The sequence below is a fragment of the Musca domestica genome, unplaced genomic scaffold (genome assembly GCF_030504385.1).
Source record: "Musca domestica strain aabys unplaced genomic scaffold, Musca_domestica.polishedcontigs.V.1.1 1, whole genome shotgun sequence".
NCBI lineage: Eukaryota > Metazoa > Arthropoda > Insecta > Diptera > Muscidae > Musca > Musca domestica.
In genome coordinates, this window is record NW_026712114.1 from 24,495,043 (window position 1) to 24,516,221 (window position 21,179).

General features: G+C 33.0%; 3 protein-coding genes across 4 annotated transcripts in view; 2 read left to right on the top strand and 1 right to left on the bottom strand.

The window, feature by feature from the left end:
- LOC101900138 (cubilin) overlaps nucleotides 1-21,179 on the top strand; it is a 225,946-nt gene that overhangs the window by 41,412 nt on the left and 163,355 nt on the right. The gene's annotated exons all lie outside the window — the stretch shown is intronic.
- Nucleotides 1,164-1,856, top strand: LOC105261604 (uncharacterized). Its single transcript, XM_011292805.3, has 2 exons — nucleotides 1,164-1,260; nucleotides 1,327-1,856. Exon 2 carries the CDS (start codon nucleotides 1,330-1,332, stop codon nucleotides 1,786-1,788), a length of 459 nt encoding a protein of 152 aa, XP_011291107.1. The 5' UTR covers nucleotides 1,164-1,260; nucleotides 1,327-1,329; the 3' UTR covers nucleotides 1,789-1,856.
- On the bottom strand, nucleotides 5,435-20,348 carry LOC101898132 (fatty acyl-CoA reductase wat). The gene is made up of 8 exons (XM_005180048.4): nucleotides 19,951-20,348; nucleotides 12,257-12,369; nucleotides 11,942-12,190; nucleotides 11,324-11,585; nucleotides 7,483-7,684; nucleotides 6,029-6,271; nucleotides 5,706-5,963; nucleotides 5,435-5,640 (listed from the first exon to the last, which is right to left on the bottom strand). The coding sequence occupies exons 1-8, from the start codon at nucleotides 20,057-20,059 to the stop codon at nucleotides 5,550-5,552; spliced, it is 1,527 nt and encodes a 508-aa protein (XP_005180105.1). The 5' UTR covers nucleotides 20,060-20,348; the 3' UTR covers nucleotides 5,435-5,549.

The following is a 21,179-nucleotide window of genomic DNA, read 5'->3' on the forward strand; positions in this document are numbered from 1 at the left end:
TATCGGTTCGTCCAAATGCTAATTGCATCAAAATATTGCAGAAAAATATTCTACATGTCCTAATACTCTAAAGGAAATCTCAATTTCAAATTTTAGGATTCCAGTTCCGTCGGTTCACCCCAATCGAAATTGTTCAAAATTAAGTAAATTTTAGTACATATAAGTACACCTTTCCAGTCTTACTTCCTTATCCCAATCATACACTCCGACAGTGATCTTAGTTCCAATTTCTTTATACCAGCTCTATTGGTTCACCCAATCCAATAGAAATCTTATTTCCAAATTTAAGGACTCCATCTCTACAGGTTTTTTAAAAATTTAAACTGTACCAAATTAAGTGCCATTTAGTACATATCAATATGAATTTTCAAAACTTCGTACATAATCAAATCATAAAATACAACTGCTATCTTATTTCCAAATTTCAGGATTACAACTCTATCGATTCTTCTAAAATTGAATTGTACCAAATTTAGTACCATTCAGTACTTTTCGTGCTATAAGCACAAATTCCGAAAACTACCTCAATATCCCAATTCTACACCGGATTCCAGCTCCCATCGTTTTTTCTAAATTCTATTTATACCAAATTTAGTACTGTTTCGTACTTTTCGTATACATGAGTACACACCTCCAAAACTACCTCCTTACATCGACCATACAGCTCAACCTTGATTACCATTACAAATTTCAGGTTTTTTTTATCTATCCGTTTACCAAATACCAAATGGTACCAAATTTAGTACATTTTAGAACTTTTCGTACACTTATAGTGTGAATTTCCAAAAACCCTTTGGAACATCTATCATACACTCCATCGATGAACTTAATTTCAAATTTAAGATGTCTAGCTTTACAAAGGATACCATGTTTAGTACCTTTTAGTACTTTTCATAACGCTTTAGTACGAATTTCCATAAACTAAGCCTTATCTGACACCTTTGAACCAAGAGAGGCCCTTGCTCAAAATTTCAAGATTCTAGCTTCAGCCGTTTCTTCTGGTCGTTGATGAGTCGTTAAGTCAGTCAGTCAGATCTGTAAAATGTAAACAGACAGGGCTAATATTGCGATGCCCAACCTTATTGCTAAACACCTACATAATAGTGCGTTGACGTTTGCGTTGTAACTTATGTTTTGTACTAGTCTAACCTCAATATCGGTAGATGAAAGCAGATAATAAACAAACGTTAAAGAAGCGAAAGTTTGACATGGAAAAATAAAAAAATACATATTTTTCAATAAAAATAAATAAATAATCGGGTAATGTTTTATTCAAAATTGAACACAACAAAAAAATATATTCAAATTCCTTCAAATAAATTTTAGAAAATGGACTCCAATAATTCCCGCTACAGTGCGGACAGTGACAATGGTTTCGATAGCTTCTTGCATAGGAACTTTAAACAACGACAATTGCAGACAAGTACTCCCTCCAATTCGATGACCATAATTATTGACGAAGTCGATTTGGATAGCATCTCGCCCTCACTGGATGCGAGCATTATAAGTTGCGATGGTGTCTCTCCTCGGACTCCGCTACAACAAAATCATCGAATGGATCATTTGATACTTAGCAATTACCGACTCAATCATCAGGGACGGAAATGTTCACCCCGTGGTGATAATACAAAATTGTCACCATTCGCGAATGCCGATGTTGGCAATCAATTTGCGGCCTCACCAAGAACTCCAAGGGCTGTGCCCAGTATTTGGAAACCATTGCCCAGTTATCGTCTGGGACGTTTGCGTCATCATTTGGATGCGCATAGGAGACCACATTATAGTTGAAAGTTGGATTTTTTATGATTTTCCTTCATTTGCGTTCGATTTAATAAAATATTTATTTGAAGCAAAAATGGTGCTTTGCTGCTTTTGATGTACATTTAAATGGTAACACTGTGCCAAAAATGATTACTTTTTCATAATTGCAGGAAAACATCAGTAGATAATGAAGATGAGGGAGGATTATTTTGGTCGACAATTTTACCCACAAAAAAGATTTTGCCTTTTTGAAACTATGGCTCATAACTCGTTTTTAATGAGATCGTAGCAAATCAAAATATTCTAGAGGCACTTTTGGTCCGTAGGGGTCATATAAAGCTGGGTTACGAAAAGTACTAAAATGTACTACATTTGGTATCATATGAACGGTTAGAGCTAAAAAATTGAATTTTTGAAATTCGTACATATGTGTACTAAATGGTACTAAATTTTGCACAATTTAAATTTTCGGAAACCTGAAATTTGAAAATAAGATTTCTATTGGACTTTATGATGTGGGAAGTTATGAAAATTTGTACTTAAGAGTACTAAATGGTACTAAATCCGGTACAATTTGGATTTGGGTTAACCAATAGAGCTGGTATCCGGAAAATTGGAAATAAGATAACTGTCAGAGTTTGGGATCGGGTTATGTAGAAAATTTTGGAAATTTGCTTTGCTTTTGCTTTCCTGAAAATGGAAGTAAGATTACTGTCGGAGTTTGGGATTGGGTTATGTAGGTAGTTTGGAAAATTTGTACTTATTTGTACAAAAATGTACTAAATTTGGTACATTTTGAGTTTGGGCGAACCGATGGGGTTGGAATCCTGAAATTTGGAATTGGGATTACTGTGGAGATGTAGAATTGAGGTATGTAGGAAGGTATGTAGGAAATCCCTACCTTTGTGTACTAAATGGTACTAAATTTGGGGCAATTTGGATTTTGACGAACCATTCGAACTGGAACCCTAAAATTTGAAAATAAGATTTCTGTTGGAGTGAAGGACAAGGATATGTACGAAATGTTTGAAATTCTTATGTACTTATGTGTACAACATGGTACCAAATTTGGTACAATATGTATTTAGGTGAACCGGAATGGCTGGAACCCTAAAACTTGATATTAAGATTTCTGTTCTAGTACTAACTGGTACTAAATTTTGATGTATAAATAAGAGATCGAACTGGAATTCTAAAATTTGGTGTTAGGGTCACTTTTTGTGAGATGGGGTTAATATATGGAAATGGATTCTGAAGTGAAAAAGATGTAAGTTCGGCCGGGCCGTTCTTTGAATAACCTCCACCAATTGGTAAGAATTTGACAATTTTTAAACAAAAACCAGTAAAGAAAGTCTTAAAATCGGGCGGGGCCGACTTTATGATACCCTACACCACTTTGCTAATTTAGTAGAGCTCCACATAACACTTAAAGTTTTTATGGGAGAATTCAATCATACACGCTATGACTATAATTATAATTTAAAGTTCAAAAGACTAAATATGCTGAAGCATTTGTGTCTTTTAAATTCGGACATGTGTTGCGGTTGTGGGTAACAAATATAACAAATCGTATGAACAATATATATGGAAGCTATAGCTATATCTGAAGCGATCTTTACCAAATTTGACATACTAGCTTCTAGACTCAATTCGGTCGTAAGTGCCAAATTCCAAATTTCCCCAAAATATTGTTGTTGCAGAGTGCATATTACGGCTGCGGAGGACAAAAATAACAAATCGGATGAACAATATATATGGGAGCTATAGCTATATCTGACCGATTTCGATCAAATTTGGCATACTTATTTTTAGGCGTAATTTGGGTGTATGTGGAAAATTCCATACTATTCGGGCTGATATTACTCGTTTAGTGCACAATAAAAGGCAAATCGGACGGAGATATATATGGGAGCTATATCTAAATTTTGACGGATTATCTCCAATTTGACGGATTATATCCAATTCCAGTAGGGTTCGTCCTTGGGCCATGCAAATGATCTGTGCAAATTTTCATCTGGATCGGGCAATAAATGCGACCTGTACTTTGTTTACAAAAATACATGGACAGACGGACAGACGGACGGACGGACATGCATAAATCGACTCAAAATGTGATTGTATGCAGATCATCAAAAGGAACTATGGGTCTATCTCGTTTCCTTTTGCCTGTTACAAACAAATGCACAAAGACACCTTGTGGTGTAGGGTATAAAAAACCGTTAGAAATCCTGTTGAAATCTCTTAATAACCCGTTATATATTAGGGTCTATAATACGACGATGAGGATCCGCATAGGCAACTTTTGTCATAAACCATTTCAGTATTCAAATGCGAAACTTGAATAAAAAATAAATAATGTAGCTAAAATCATCAAAATTCAGAATATCGGGAGGTACCGTTTTATTGGGGCAGCGTGGACCTGCACAGACAATTTTCTGTATTAGGCTGTAGTATTCATTACCAACTTCAAACACCAAATTTAAAACAATTCCGGTGAATAATGTGGCTAAAATCATCAAAATACCGAATATCGAGAGGTACCGTTATATGCGGGCTATACGAAGACGTGGACTTAAACAGATAATTTTCTGTCATAGTCTGTACTATTCATTACGAATTTCAAATAACAAATTTGGAACATTTTCGGTGAATAATGTCGCTAAAATCATCAAAATACGGAATTTCGAGGGGTTCCGTTATATGGGGGCTATACGAAGACGTGGACTTAAACAGATAATTTTCTGTCATAGTCTGTACTATTCATTACGAATTTCAAATAACAAATTTGGAACATTTTCGGTGAATAATGTCGCTAAAATCATCAAAATACGGAATTTCGAGGGGTTCCGTTATATGGGGGCTATACGAAGACGTGGACTTAAACAGATAATTTTCTGTCATAGTCTGTACTATTCATTACGAATTTCAAATAACAAATTTGGAACATTTTCGGTGAATAATGTCGCTTAAACCACCAAAAAAACGAAAAAAGGAAAGTACCATTGTATGGGGGCTACACCAAAACGTGGACTTAGATAATCCATTTTCAATACCAAAAGTCCTGCAGACATTATACACATTTTAGTAAAATTTTATCAACCTACTTCATTTCGTTCGGAAGCTAGAGAGATTTACATAGACGGATAGCCGGACATCGCTAAATCGACATAGAATTTTATGCTGATCAAGAATGTATATACTTTGTGGGGCCTAAAATGCATATTTCGAAGTGTTACAAACAGAATGACAAACTTAGTAAACCCTCCATACTAAGGTGGAGGGTATATAAACATAGCAAAAAGTACGAAAATTACTGAATGGTATTAAATTTGGGTTAGGGATCTGAAATTTGGAATGGGAGTCTTTGGAAAAATACCAAGTTTCTTTTATTAGTTTACGTATTTTCAGAAAGTTATTAGACGGAAAGTACCATTTTGTATATATGTATGAATTTATAATCTAAAATTAAGATATAGAGGTCTGTAATTAAATACTAACTATTTGGTGTAAAAAAAATCCCGCATAAATTCACTTAACATAAATTCATTTTTCCGCATACGAAGTAGCTGGCATTTGCTAGAGTACAAGTGTATAAATAAAAATAATTTTCAACTTCTGATGTATATAAAAAGCAATTTATTTTATTTATAAATTATTTTTTTATTTTAATTATTTTTCTAAGATTCTTACTAACTAAAGTATGGTTATGAAATATGAATATAACCCCTGAAAGGAACACCTCGAATGATTCGTATTTTTTTTACAAGATAACTAATTACATTTAGGAACTACAGGAAAATGAATTTTAAAAGACTCCATGTCAGCCACAAGAATCCGCCAATAAACAAAACATGGACAATGATGTTAAGGGTGCCGAATCTGAAAATTAATACAAAAAGCACGTTACAATAAAAAATTCGGAAACAGAAAACTACCCCACTTACATTTTCAACTTCTTCTTGCCCTCTGGTATTGATGCGGGATCCTGTTTGGCCACAAATCTTCGCATACCCGATATATTGTCATAGAAATATTTACTCCACACCAAATTGGCCATATCGAAGTTATACAGTTTTTGATCTTCCGGCGACATTGAATCCCAGAGGTTGTAACAATTCTTCATGTCAAAGGTGAAATCAAAGGCCAAAAAGTAACGCAACATGGCACACTGGCTGTGAATCTTCTTATAGGTCTTGGTCATCCTACCAGGGATACAAAATTTGGGGGATAAATATAAATTTCTTTATGGTAATTAGAAATTGCCTACCTCATGGGTTTACCCATTAACAGCAGAACCAAGTCAATCAAATATCCCGGCAAGGTGTGATAAATTAGGGTGAGTAGACTATATCCAATGTAAGTTTCGGCAAACAGCAGCATTGGATACCAGATCATGTTAGGCAAAGGCATTTTGAAACCATGTTCGACGGCATAATGTTTGAAGGTGCCCCAGTCCAATTCATTGTTTTTGTGTGGCACCAACGTGTAGATGCGGGGCTCCTTGGGTGGACTGCAAATAACATTTAACGATTTATTAAAATATTTTAATAAAATATTAATTTAAAAAATTAATTAATTAAAATTATTAAAAAAAAATGTTTATACCCTCTACCATAGTATGGAGGGTACATTGAGTTTGTCATTCCGTTTGTAACACCTCGAAATATACATTTTAGACCCCACAAAGTATATATATTCTTGATCAGCATAAAATTCTATGTCGATTTAGCGATTTAGCGAATTCACTGTAGCTTCCGAACGAATTGAAGTAGATTGATAAAATTTTACTCAAATGTATATTATGTCCGCAGGACTGTTGGTATTGCAAATGGGTCATGTAGGTGCACGTCTTCGTGTAGTGCCCATATAACGGTACCTCCCTATATTTAGCGACATTATTCACAGGAATTGTTTCATATGATATTTGGTGTTCGTAACGGATGCTACAGCCTATGACAGAAAATTGTCTGTGCAGGTCCACGTCTTCGTATGGCTCCCATATAACTGTACCTACCGATATTCGGTACTTTGTTGAATTTAGTGACATTATTCATCAGAATTGTTTAAAATTCAGTATTTGATGTTCGTAATGGATGCTATAGCCTATGACAAAAAAATTTCTGTGCAGGTCCACGTCTTCATATAGCTCCATGTTACGGTACTTCCCGATATTCGGAATTTTGATGCGTTTAACGACATTATTCACCGGAATTGGTTCAAATTTGGTGTTTGAAGTTCGTAATGGATACTACAGCCTATGACAGGCGATTTTCTGTGCAGGTCCACGTCTTCGTATAGCCCCCATGTAACGGTACCGCCCGATATTCGGTATTTTTTTAATGATATTAGCTACATTATTCACCGGAATTGTTTCAAATTTGGTATTTGAAGTTCGTAATGGATGCTACAGCCTATGACAGGCGATTTTCTGTGCAGGTCCACGTTTTCGTATAGCCCCCAGCTACATTATTCAGTGATCTTTTTTTAAGTTTCACATTTGAATATTGTAATGGCCTATGACAAAAATTACCTATGCAGATCCATGTCGTCGTATAGACTTTTATATAGCAGCTACATTCCGTATTTTTAAGATTTTAAGAGAATTTTTAAAGGATTTTATTTTTTTTGAGAATTGCCAAATTCGTTCCGACTGGTGGAGGGTATTCAAAGTTCGGCCAGGCCGAACTTACAGCTTTTGCTTGTTTTCCATTTAATACTTACTTCTGTATAATGGATGTGGCCGTCTCCCATGCACATGCCATCATCATGTTGGCACAATAGTCCACAGGCACATAGGCAGCGTTTTGATCCGGCCTGGCATACATCACTCGCAGCGCTCCATAAGCACAGCCATAGACAATACTGTTGGGTCCATATAAATTGTCGACCCAACCTGGTATAGGTTCATCACTTACGGCTAAAACTACAAAGAGATGATTGTTATAAGAATTAGCTATATAACTTTTCACCATTTACACTTTTAAGAATTGAGTGATGACAGACTGAGAATATTGAGATTTCTCATGAGGATCAATGTTGGTGTGTAGGGATGAGATAAGGTTTGGTTTTTGGTTTCGTACTTAACGATACGAAATGTACTAAAAATTGAATACTTTGTATTGGACAAAAGGAATGAGCTAGAATTCTGAAATTTGAAATGAGAGTCACTGATGGAGTTCATGATAGATGTAACAAAGTGTTATTGGAAATTCAAACTTTATGGTTACGAAAACTTCTAAAATGGTACCATTTGGTATTATGTGAAGGGAAATGGATGGAACTTGAAATTTTGTATGAGAATCAAAGTTGGTAAGTAAGTTTTATTCATGAAGGTGGTCTTGGAAATGCGTACCAAGGTTTGCGAGCTTTACTAAATGGTACTAAATTTGGAAAAGTTTATCTTAGGTTGAACGGATTAAGCTTGGATTTCGAAGTTTTGTATTGGGGTAAATTTGTGATAAAGAGGTAGTTTTGAAAATGTGTACAATAAATGTACGAAAAGTATCAAATAGTACTATATTTGGTACAATTTGCTATTTTTTTAAAAGATAGTGCTTGAAATCCGAAATTTGGGCATTAGGGTCGCTTTTCATATGAAAGTGGTTTGTTGTGGACATGTGAAGGTGGTTTCGGAGATATGCATTATAATTATACGAAAAGTACTAAATGGTGCTATATTTGGTACAGGGTGAAGGATTGGAGATAAAATCCCGAAATTTGATGCATAGATTATTTGATTTAGTTATTTGAAATCTGATATCTGAGTTTGAGATTTACTGGTGGTTTTAAAAAGGAGCCTATATCTGTACGTAAAGTACTAAATTGGTACAAAATTTGGTATTGGGTGGAGGATTGGGGCTGGAATCCTTAAATTTGATATTCAGATATCTGTTGGTAAATGTAAGTGAGCTGTGGAGGTGGTTTTGGAAATGATTACTATAATTGTACGAAAAGTAATAAATGATACTTAATTGAGTATTGAGTGAAGGAATGGAGCAGGAATTCTCAAATTTGATATAAGGGTCTCAGTTTGTATCCGTTGTTGAAATATGGAGGACGTTTTGAAAATGTGTACTACAATTGTACTAAATAGTACTAAATTTGGTAATGGGATTTTGGTAATGGGGATATTACAAAACTAAAACACTGAAATTCGATATTAAGGTCACTGTTGGTATCTGAGGTTGAGATATGGAGATTTTTTTTTTTTTTTGAATAATGAATAAATGTTACTAAGTTTAATATTAGTAAAAAGATACAGTTGAAATCCTGAAATTTGTTATTAGGTGAAGATAACAGAGCTGGAATCCTGAATTTCAAAATTGGTTTTTGTGGTTGTGATAGGAAGCTAGGTTTGGTCAAGCGTACCATAATTGTACTAAATGGTACTAAATTTAATAATGGGGGTCACTCTTGTTATCTGAAGTTGAGGTTGAAAAATGAATAATTTCGACTAAATTTTTGTATTGGGTGAAGAGCTGAAATCATGAAATTTGATATGGATATCGCTGTTGGTGTTTGTTGTTGAGAGAAGGAGGTTATTTTGCAAATTCATAGTATGAACGTACAAAAAGTGCAAAATACCACAAAATCTGCCGTTGGGTGTTAGGATGTATAAAAAATCCTTTATAGTTGGTATATAGGGTGTAGAGAAGGATGTGGTTTTGGGCATGAGTAGTATAACTGTGCGAAAAGTATGGTAATAAATTTAGGATCGGGTCTTAGGATAGAACTAGAATTCTTAAATTTCATATTGAGGTCTGGTTTCTAGGATTTAGATATGGACGTGGTCAATTTTTTATTTTGGAAAGACTTTGAAATATTTTGGCCAGAAAAATTGGATATGGAACCATTAAATATTACTAATTGGATGGAGCTGGATTTTGAAATGAGAGGTGAGATCTAGAGGTGGTTCCGAAAAAAAAGTATGGAAAATACTAAATGGTCCTTAATTTAGTGTTTGGAAAGGAATAGAGGTGGATATCTAAAAATACTATATGATACCAAATTCGTTATTTGGGGAAGGAATAATGTTCAAAATCTACTATTTGGTATTATGATCCCTGTTTGCGAGCTTGTTTTATGAGGATAAATTTTGAAATACATACTGAAAAAAAAAACGAAGAGTACTGAATAGTCATAAGCTTAGTTTTTGAGAAACGGAAAAGCTGAAAATCTGAAATTTGGAATGAGGCTCTTGGATATTTAACGAACCAAATTGTTGGTGGAATTCCGAGAAATAAGTGTACTAAAAGTACTAAAATGCGTACCATTGGGATTATGTGAGCGGAAAGAAGTAAAATGTTCAAAGTTGTTATGAGTAACAAGTATATGCAGTATATGCATATTAGGAGATAGTTTTCGAAAAGAGCACTAAGTGTGAATGGTACTAAATTTCTTACAATATTCTTGTGGATAAATGTATGAAGGTGAAATGAAGACATTTGGTATAGGAAAGCGATATTTTTAAACAAGGGATCTATCGAAACATGCACCTATATTGAACATTATTAACATGTAGGATTTCTGCATAATAAGAACTTAAAATACCAAATTGAATGGCTTATATTAACATAACGTGGATTATACGTCATATCAGGGCTCTTAAAAAAAGTGGTCCGACGTGACCCATTTTTTAAACAAATATTTTTTTTTTTTTTTAAATTATCGAAATTTTAATTTTCTTTAACTCTTTTCTGAAAATTTCTAAAGTTCCATTTCATATTTTGCAAAGGATAGCTTCAATTATTGGGGTCCTTTGTATATGGTCAAAGTTAAAAAAAAATTACTTGAGAAAACAAAACTCTGGCTTGGGAAATCAAAAGTCCCCTTGGAATTTTTCACACAAACTGACTATTGATCACTGAAATTTTAGAAAATCTTTCAACAAATTCGGAAGGAGTATATTTTTTTTCGAATAAAAATGGTTTTTCATAAAACTTTGAAACTTTCCCCAAGAGATGAAGTATTAAACCAGATTTTGGCGTAGAATGGAGACTTGTTAAATTATCAGCATCTCCAAGAAAAAAATCATAAAAAGTTGGAAGTAATTTTGAGTGTTTTTTTTTTTTTTTTTTTAATTGAATGCAAATATTTTCTTGACATATAATGGAAATATTGATTTGCCTCAAAGTGAAATTCAATGAGAAATCTTTCTGTCTTTCATCTTCTCTCTGGAATGATGCTTTGTAGAAGATTTTTGGACAAATTCACATCCAATACGACTTAAACCCTAAATTGAATTTACATATTTACGAATTTCAGTCATTTAGGTATGATTTTTGGAAAGATGTTGTCTTGGACTTATAGTACACCAAAAAGACCCCTTGAAAGTTAACAATTTTCAACCAAAATAATTGCAGTATTAGTAATATTGCCAAAGACTTTGAACGGTATTCAAAGAATTTTATGCTAAAGATTTAATAAAAAATGTTGAAGAGGGGTGAACTTGGCCTGTATTTTATGTGAACTTTACAATGTGAAAAAATTGTTACTTTCATAATCTACTTGGTTTTTATTGTAATTTATGGTAAATTTTCCGATCAAGGTTATTAATACTTACTTATTCCTGGTCGAAATATGCAAATTGGTATAGAGTTGCCACATTTTTGCACTGCCTCTTCGGCCACTGATTTGGTGTAACAATAAGTGTTGGGGAATTGTCCAACCAATTCTTTTTCCATTGCATCCAAAGCCTGACTTCCTAGTCTTTCTTTAAGACTCAGCAACTTTTCACTGGTTATACCCAAATGTTCCGTGTAGAATTTCTCTTCGGCATCGATGACAACACAATTGGCGAAAGCCGAGGAAACATGAACGAAGGCCTGAAATACAAATTTGAAAAAAAATGAAAAATATAATTTTTACAAAATTCGAAGAGAACAAATTCGGAATTGATACTACCAAACCACGCATATGTAAACAAATTTCGAAAAATATCGCAATGCAATGAACATTAATTCAATCGAATTCATTTGATTTCACTGTTACGGAAACGAGTTATTGAATGTAAAAGTTTTTACTACGTTAATTGATTTAAAACTTATTTTATAAAAAAAATTGCCAAACTAGTAGATTATACAGACCAAATTATTTGTATAAAAACAAACTGGAAATATTGAAATCAATATCACATCTAGATATTTTAATCTATTTTTAATTTTTCTTTTTCAATACTCACCTTCAAATTCTTCATTTCCTTGGCCATGTCCAGAAGATCTTGAGTCGCTGCCACATTGATTTGTGTTGCATTGCTGAGGGGTTCATTGAAACGCACCGTCGCCGCACAATGCATTACCACATTTACCTCGTCGATTAGTTCTTTGCGATCTTCAGCGGAAATACCCAATTTGGGTAAAGTACAATCACCTTCAATGGTTTTGATATATTTCATGGGATTCGGCCGCAACTCATGTAATTTTTCAAAGAGCTAAGGAATTTCAAATTATTTAACTTTAATAAATTGAATTATGGAAAATAAAAAGCATCAACTTACTGGATCTTCCAGTATCTTCTTCATACGATCTGTGGCAGTAGTGCCACGTTTGGCACGAACCAGCACATAAACCCGTCCAACATCTGTGGTACGCAGTAGCTTCTCAATGAATACTAAAAGAGAAATAGCAAGGAAAGGTTATTAGGAAAATAATAAACAAATATATGATTAACAAAGATACAACTATAAATTAAATAATTTAATATTTCGCATTTCAAGGGCGACAAGACATATGGATTTTTTATTAAAAAAATGAATTTATATTTCTCGAAATCTTATTATTATTATTATTATTATTATTATTATTTTTTTTTTTTTTTTTTTGGAATTTCCTTGTTTTACTAAAAATCACTACTTTCAGGAACATCAATTAGTTCTTCAAAATATTCAAACTTTGAATACCCTCCACGAATTTGGCAATTTTCAAAAAAAAAATTGTCAAAAATGGGTTAAAATCTTAAAAATACCTAATATAGCCGTTATATTTGGGTCTATACGACGACGTGGAAAGGCAGGTGTTGTCATAAATCGGTGAATAATGGAGCCAAAATCATCAAAATACCAAAACGTGGACCTGCACAGACAATTTTCTGTCTTAGGCTGTTGTATCCATTACGAACTTCAAATAGCAAATTTGAAACAACTCTGGTGAATAATGTCGCTACAATCATCACAATTCCGAATATCTGGAGGTGCCGTTATGTGGGGGCTATACGAAAGCGGGGGCCTGCACAGACAATTTTCTGTCGTAGGCTGAATTATCTATTACGAACTTTAAATATTAAATTTGAAACGTTTCCGGTGAATAATGTCGCTACAATCACCAAAATACCGAATATAGGGAGGTACCATTATATGGGTGCTATACCAAAACGAGGACCTACATGGTCCGTTTTCAAAACCAAAAGTCCTGCAGACATAATATACATTTGAGTTAAATTTTATCAACCTACTTTACTTCGTTCGTAAGCTAGAGTGATTCCCGCAGACGGATAGATGGACAGACGGACGGACATTTCTAAGTCAACATAGAATTTTATTCTGATCAAGAATATATATATTTTGTGAGGTCTAAAATGTATAATTCGAGGTGTTAGAAACGGAGTGACAAACATAACATATCCTACGGAGGAGGGTATAAAAAATATTGAAAGCATTTTTTTAATGAATACTTTTAAAAATTCTTACGACTCCTGACAAGGCCCTCTTCGAAAAATACTTTTAAAATATCGAAGATGTTACTAATATATAATTTTATGAATACCAGAATCTTGGCTAGTCATTTTTTAGATCCACATTTTTTCGTCATTGACACTATCAAAAATATTTTTTTTTAATCTACGATATTTGAAAATATAAAAAAACTCCTCCACCATTTGAGAAGAACCTGCCAAATGTAAAATAACCCTTGGAAAATAAAGCTATAATTTAAGAAATTCGAATACCTAGACGAAAAAGTGGATCCCAAAAGGTAATTATCTGACAGCAATTATCTGTCGGTACAATTATAAGGGGACTATACCAAAACATGAACTTTTATAGTCCATTTTCAATACCAAAATACTTGCGGACCTATCCACCTATTTTTATAACCTCTACATAGGGTATATTAAGTTTGTCATTCCGCTTGTAACTCATCGAAATTATGATTTAAAACCCCACAAATTATATATAGTTTTGATCATCGCAAAATTCTAAGACGACTTAGGCCTGTCCGTTCTGTAAAAACATCTTTTGGCTGGAAATCTCAATAAAGATATCTAAAATTATGGTTTTTTTTAAGTATTTAAGAAATCGAAAATTTTTACGTAGCCGAAAATTCTTTAAAACTCGATCCGTGGCAAAGAATTTGTTGACAAATAATTTAAAAAAAATTAAGAATCTTGTTCGGCTAGACTTCAATGGATAATCTATAATAAAAATATAATAAATAAGGACCACATCCTTTAAAAATGATGTAAAAAGGCTCGATTACAGCTACGAAGTTTTTGAGAAATATTTTTAATAAATCCACGGTGCTTAGCAAGTTCACAAATAATTCTCGAAAAAATTCTTATTCCTTGAAGAATAATTTCAAAAGACAAGGTAATGAATTTTTGTGTTCATTAAATACAAAACCAAGAATTCTCTAATAGGGGTGGTACCAGAAGTATTGAAACGATATTGCCCATATTTGAAATCGATTTCGTTTTCGGGAAATAGGACCAAATCTGGAATTCCATTTGAGAGTAATCGTCCGTTGCTAATTTTTTATGTTTAATTTTTGAACCGATATGACTGAAACAAGATATTCAAAGACTGCATCTCAATTTAATTTTCTTGACTAAAAAAAAGAATAATCTTGGCTAGCTTGCCAACAGATTATGCATTAATTTGACATTCTGAGACTTCAGAATTCTAATTCCAAATTCAATTGGCCTTCATGTAACGATAATACAGACAAGTCAATTTCGTTTTAATGTCTATCCGATTATCTAATGAAGTAAATCTCTTGATCGCATTATAATAATTACTAATATTTACATTTGATAATATCGCGTTTAATTGAAACTTCCTACTGTATTTAATTTAAAGCTAATATTTTTAATTTATTAATATTTTCTTTGCATTATATCGTATTTAATTAAAATTTCCGACTATATTTATTATACCCTACAACACTATGTGTTGGGGGTATTATAAGTTTGATTGGGCCAGAATTTATGTAACACCTCGAAATATTAGTTTCCCATATAGGAAAGTATATATGGATCTTCCTAGCTCGCCGAGCTGAGTCGATCTAGCTATGTATGTCCGTCCGTCCGTCTGTCCGTCTGTCCATGTTAATTTGTAATCACGCTACAGGTCGCAATTATGGCCCGATCTTCACGAAATTTAGAATGGAGGTGGGTCTGGGGTCAGAATAGAACCCTATTTCATTTGGAGATGATCGCCAAATGTTTAAGGGTTGAAATGGACCAAATACTGAAAAAATGTCGGATTTTGCAGTAGCTATACAGGTCGAAATTATAGACCAATCGACGCGGAATTTCGCATGTAGCTAGAGTTTAAGGCGGGGAAGAAGCCTACCAATTTGGGCGGTCATCGGATAATATTTAGCGGGTAAAATAGACCATATCTTTTGAGTTGAAAAAATTCAAAATTTTTCATTAAACCGCGAATATTTTAAATCCCGGCGAAATCACAAAGCCATGACAAGGTTACTTCTGATCTTTACATTGATGTTGACATCCAACAAAACGGATATATAGCAAAATATGTGCGATATATATGTTTATCCAAGAAGATATGCTTGAAAAATCTCTTATATGTCGAGAACGGCTGAACTGATTTCCACAGTTCTCATCAAATCAGAATGGCCTCTTGGCAGGAAAGGAAAAACGTCTAAAAAAATCTCATAAAAATATCTCTCTAAAGATGAAAATATTGATTTTGTAAAATTTTCGCATATTTTTTCAATTTTGTCATATTTTTGGTATATTTTCATTTTGAATTAAACATTTGGTAATATTTCTACAGCTAACAAAACTAAGTAGTTAGAATATCAGGATATCACATACAGACCGCATTTATGGCCCGATCCTTACGAAATTTTGCATGGGTATAAGATGAGGGTCAGAATAGAAGCCTACTCTTTTTGGAGATGTTCGCAATAAATTTTGGGGGTGAAATGGACCAAAAACCTACAGAATTGTCAGCAGGTCGTAATTATCGCCCGATCCTCACGTAGATTTGAATGGGGGTTACCGGACATTGCAAAAGCCAAGCAGTTTTGGATGGCCATCCAAAAATATTCAATGTGTGAAATAGTTTGCCAGCTTTTGTAGACAAAATACGAAAATGTCCATTCCAGCTACTCTTTGGAGAATTCACAAATACAGGAAAAGACTCACTTCCGACTATTTCGTTAACGCTGATTTCGTGGAAGAATATAGTCAAATGTCTGCATCTAATATAGATGCGTTTCAGTCAAAAACCAATAATAAATGTTAATCTTTTGCCACTTTTGAGAGATTATAGTTCTTTGGGAAATATTGCTTCCAGATCTAGGAAGACCATTTACGTGCAACATCTACCAATAAATTGGAAATGTGCAAATTAGTTTAAGTTGCTATTATTCGAAAATAAGAGAACGAAACCTGATGGTTTTCTTTTATAATTTGTCACAATATCTTGTGGAATACTTTCGAGTATCTCGCCTACATAAACAGTATCGTTTATTATAGTGTTGTAGGGTATTCAACGATCGGCCCCGCTCGATTGTAGCCTTTGCTTACTTGTTTTTATTTCAATATACTATATGACCATGTTTTTGAGATATTTAAATCCCACGTTAACTTAAGGGAATAAATTAATGCAATGATATGAGATATTAAGCCATTTTGTTTGTTTAAATAAAACAACAATTTACACGATTGGATTTCTTAGTCAACATTTATTGAATTTGTTCTTGTTATCAAACATAACTAAATCAGGCATTGGAAAATTAAATTACAATTACATCCGCGCAAATAACATTTAAATAGGAATGAATCGTTACATATTTTGAGCGGAGGCATTCCTATCCGATGATTGCCAACGCAAAATTTCAATCTAATTAAAAAATTAACACTGACCAAACAATCACCTCTACCAATATTTTTTTGTAGATTTTTCATACTGCATATTTTCCAATTATACTCCTGCTTTTTATGCATTTTAAATGGAGAAAAAATTAAAATCATTTCACCCACAAAGCATAATTTTACAAGGATAACGTCAGAGACACAAATATTCCTCATCAAATTTAAAAGTCAGGGAAAAAAAGAAATCTCTTCGTGAAAATATTTTACACAAGGGAATAAAGCGTATATTTAGATATAATATTTTTAAGAAAATTCAGATTTTTAATGCTTAATTAATAGGTCTCCAAATCAAAATCTCCCATTATCCTTAATATTTTGGGGGAGACGGCCAAAGGTAGAAATATTTTACATCAAATTTATTAGTATGACTCAAAAAAATTGTTTTTATTCTGTACCAAAAAAATTATGCTCAACTCTGGCTTATAAAAATTTTATATTTTGGAAAAATTTAGAATTTCTTTTCTAATTCACTTCAAATTTTCTTATAATTTCACTTCAGAAAAATTCGAAAAGATTTTCACAAAACTTGATGCGTAGGCGTGTGATAAGGCAATTTTTTTGGAAATTCGTTTTAAAATTGTACGAAAAGTACTAAAATGTACTAAAATTTTAATATTTTGTACTGGACAAACGAGAGTCACAAAGTGCAGATGTACCAACGGTTTTTTGGAAATTCGAACTTTAAAGCTACGAAAATATCTAAAATTGCCCTGAACTTCAAAAATGGTACCATTTGGTGTTATGTGAACCTTCAAATTTGGTATGAGAAAAAGTTTGCAAAGCTTGACACATGAGGGTGGTTTTGAAAATGTGTACTAATTGTGCAAACTGTACTACAATTTATACTGTACATATCGAATTAGATTTGGAAATGTGCACTATAATTCTAATGTATTATAACGAAATGTACTGAATTGTACTATATTTGGTATTGGATAAAGTTCCAAAATGTACTAATTTTGGGTATTGATTTTAAGGATAGAGCAGGAATCTAATATTGAAGTCTATCTTCTAGAATTGATATATGGAGTTAGTGTACAAAAATTACTAAGTATTACTAAGTTGGGTACTGGATGAAGGAATAGATCTGAAATCCTTAAATTGTATGTAGATATAACTGTCTGTCTGTTAAGATATGAAGGTGGTTTTGGGAATGTGTACTACATTTGATCGAAAAAATGGTACTAAATTTGCCGTTGAGTGTAGGAATAGAGATGAAATCCTAAAATTTGATATAGAGGTCAGAATTTTATGACAAATATTGTCGGGGAATATTTTTATTCCCTACGATCTTATTTTAAGGGAGTTTTTAGCCATATTTAGAAAGACAAAAACGCCCAATTTCGTGATTCACATGTCGACCAAAATAATCCTCATATTGTTTTCCGTAATATTGCCGAAGACACCATATTTCGAAATAAAAGGAAATCCGAATTTTTCCAAAAGTCTTGAAATCTTGTCCATTCAATCTAGGTCACTTTGCGATGTTAACTTTTAACACGCCTAGACACTTGTATTCTACTTTCAACTTAGTTTTTTCTGTAATTATCCATTTGTTGTACCACTCTTTTTTAAGTTATACCACTCTGAAAGTAAAGTAACGAAAAATTTTAGAGGCTTTCGATGCCCCACCAAAATACCACAGAAATAAATAATTATTTTTATTTAAGTCTAGTATTAGAAGAATGTATATATAATCAATATTCAAATAAGAGTCTATAGATCTTACAAAAAAGATTAAGAGACAGACAATCGTAAAATTTCTAAGTTTATTCCCAAGCACAGGTTCCAATTTGTATGAAATTAAATATCAAAATTTTGCAGGCAGAGATTCTAAAAATACCTAACATTTGGAAGTGCCGTTATATATGACTAATTTTGTAGTGGATTTATTTCACAAAATTTAGCAGGCAGAGATTTTGTCAACATGTCAAGTCATGCATAATTGGGTTTAAAATGGTGGTCAAAACATTCACAATACCGAAAATCAGAAAGTAACGCTAAATGGGGGCCTTATAGAGATTTATAGATAGATGATAATATTCGGCTGGTAAATCAAAATCCCAAACGGGGTTTGGGTTCCCAGTCCAAACCTTTTATACTCTTAACCCTATGGCTACAGAGGGTATATGTCATTTAATACGGCCAAAACGTGCCTCATCGAAATAACTCCTTCTGTTACCTTCACCACAAAGGGTCAAAATTTTGAATATCCATGCCCTGGCACGTCGTAATATTTATGTCATATTTATTTAGGTCCGATACGAAATAAACAATATTTGGCCCATTCCTTCGGAACCTACTCCACAGAGAGTCAATCTTTTGAATAATCATAACAGAAGTCAAAATATATTTAAATAATTGAACATTATCTTGTTTTATTAAAAAATTAAAGTGATTTTAGGCACGTAGAATTAATTCTAAACACAATTTTTTATTTATCCATTTTAGGTTCTCAAAAATTCTAAAAATTAATGGCAATATTAATCTATCGGTAAAGTCTGTTTATAACAGTTTCTCTAGGTATTTTGCTGATATTTGCTGCATTTTCTAGAAGATATGGCCAAAAACGAAGCAGATGTTCCTTTCTAATATTCTTTTAATTCATGCGTTCATTAATGAAATTAGAAATTCAAAATGTTATTCAAACCGATTCACACAATATATTTACAGTTTGTGTAGTGTTTCTAAACTAGCAAAACGCACTTAACCACTAAAAATATTAATTTTTTATAATTTCATTCTTTCAACAATTAGTTTTTTTTTTTTTTGTGTATTAAAAGCACTTGATTTGTTTTACAATTTCAACTGTATTTCATAAAATTTGTTGTTTCAGGTTTAATATTAAAAGAAAAAAAAAATAAACAAAACACAGACACTTTGTTTCAAATGTTAATTTTTTAATTAAATAAAATTGTATATTTTATGGCCGCACGTTATCATTGATGATAATTTCAAAACTTTTAATTAATATCCAGTCTAGGCCAACTGTTTAGAAATGACATATTTCTATTTATAATTATTGTGGGGTTTGACCAAACCCCCAAAAAAATCGTCGAAAGAACACACCTTTTCCCAAAAATCCAGTACCGCCGGTGACAAACACTTTTTTGTTGCGGAAAAAACTTTGAATTTTTGATTCCGTTTCAAACGCATTATTCTGCATGTTATTCACCATTTTGCTTTGGTTTTCTTATATTTTCTTACACTTTGTTTTTTTTTTTTTCGTTTTACAATATTTCCACTTTATTTATTTCTTTTTTTTAGTTTCCACAGAAAATTTTTTTTTTCTTTTCAAATGGAACAATTAAATTAATTTTTTCTGTTCACGTTTTGTGAGATTACGAAATTGATCGTCTCTAAAATAACGCATGCGCAACTTGACCGAGTACCGCGACGGGAGTGGAAGAAAAGTGAAATGAGCAGACTGCTCGCTCTACGTTCTAAACGGCAAATAGAAATGAAATTTCAATTGTCGTCTTATATATGCACTTTTGTTCCGAAACCTAACTGTGATTCGAACTGAAACCGGCTCGTATATTTTGCGTAAGTTGTCTACAGCGAACATTGGCGTTGCATTAGCCAGTCTGCCAGGCAGCCGGACGTCATTACTGAAGCTTCAGTTGACCGCTGTCGCTGGCTTGTCGTCTGTGATTTCAAGCGATCGATCCATCGACCGACCAACCGATGGCTGAGCTGCTGCTAATACATGCTGTCGTCCCGGGACTCCTTCTCTTGGCGTTGTGTTGTTTGACTGTGTGTGTTTGTTTGTATGTAAACATCCATTCCCGATGTAGACAGACATTTGTAAAAAATCGGAATTTAGTAATTCCCAATATTCTTGATCTTTGTACTTTTCGATTCATTGATGTGTACATTTCGATTCGTGGTCTTACCTACCCTCCCCACCGTCTCTATGTAGAAATATACGGTGTCTTAATATCGCAATGATTTATGCTAATTTCAAAACATGTATCTCAAACACGCTTGAATTATTTCATTTTTTTGTTTGAAAATTAGTTTTGTTTTTATTGGACTCATTACGGGAAACGTTTAATTATTTCACCTATTTATGGGTTGTTTGTTTGTATTGATCGATTGAATTAATTTCGAAAAAAAAAAATACACAGAACTTCGAAATAGTGGTTGTGTTAAAAAAAAAACAATTATAGACCAGTCATAAAATCATATAACACATGGAAAAGTTTATTTAATATTCAAAACTAACTCTATTTGTAGCGGGTTTTTGGTATGTCTTATTCTGAGAATGCATAAATCCGGTCGGGTCAAATATTGTC

Bases quoted from the DNA above. Each gene is read 5' to 3' on its own strand.
- LOC105261604 (XM_011292805.3), top strand. From the start codon at position 1,330: ATGGACTCCAATAATTCCCGCTACAGTGCGGACAGTGACAATGGTTTC.
- LOC101898132 (XM_005180048.4), bottom strand. From the start codon at position 20,059: ATGGTGAATAACATGCAGAATAATGCGTTTGAAACGGAATCAAAAATT. The intron at 5,964-6,028 runs GTAGGCAATTTC...TATCCCTGGTAG, and splicing joins TTAATGGGTAAACCCATGAG to GATGACCAAGACCTATAAGA. The intron at 5,641-5,705 runs GTAAGTGGGGTA...ATTAATTTTCAG, and splicing joins GGCAAGAAGAAGTTGAAAAT to ATTCGGCACCCTTAACATCA.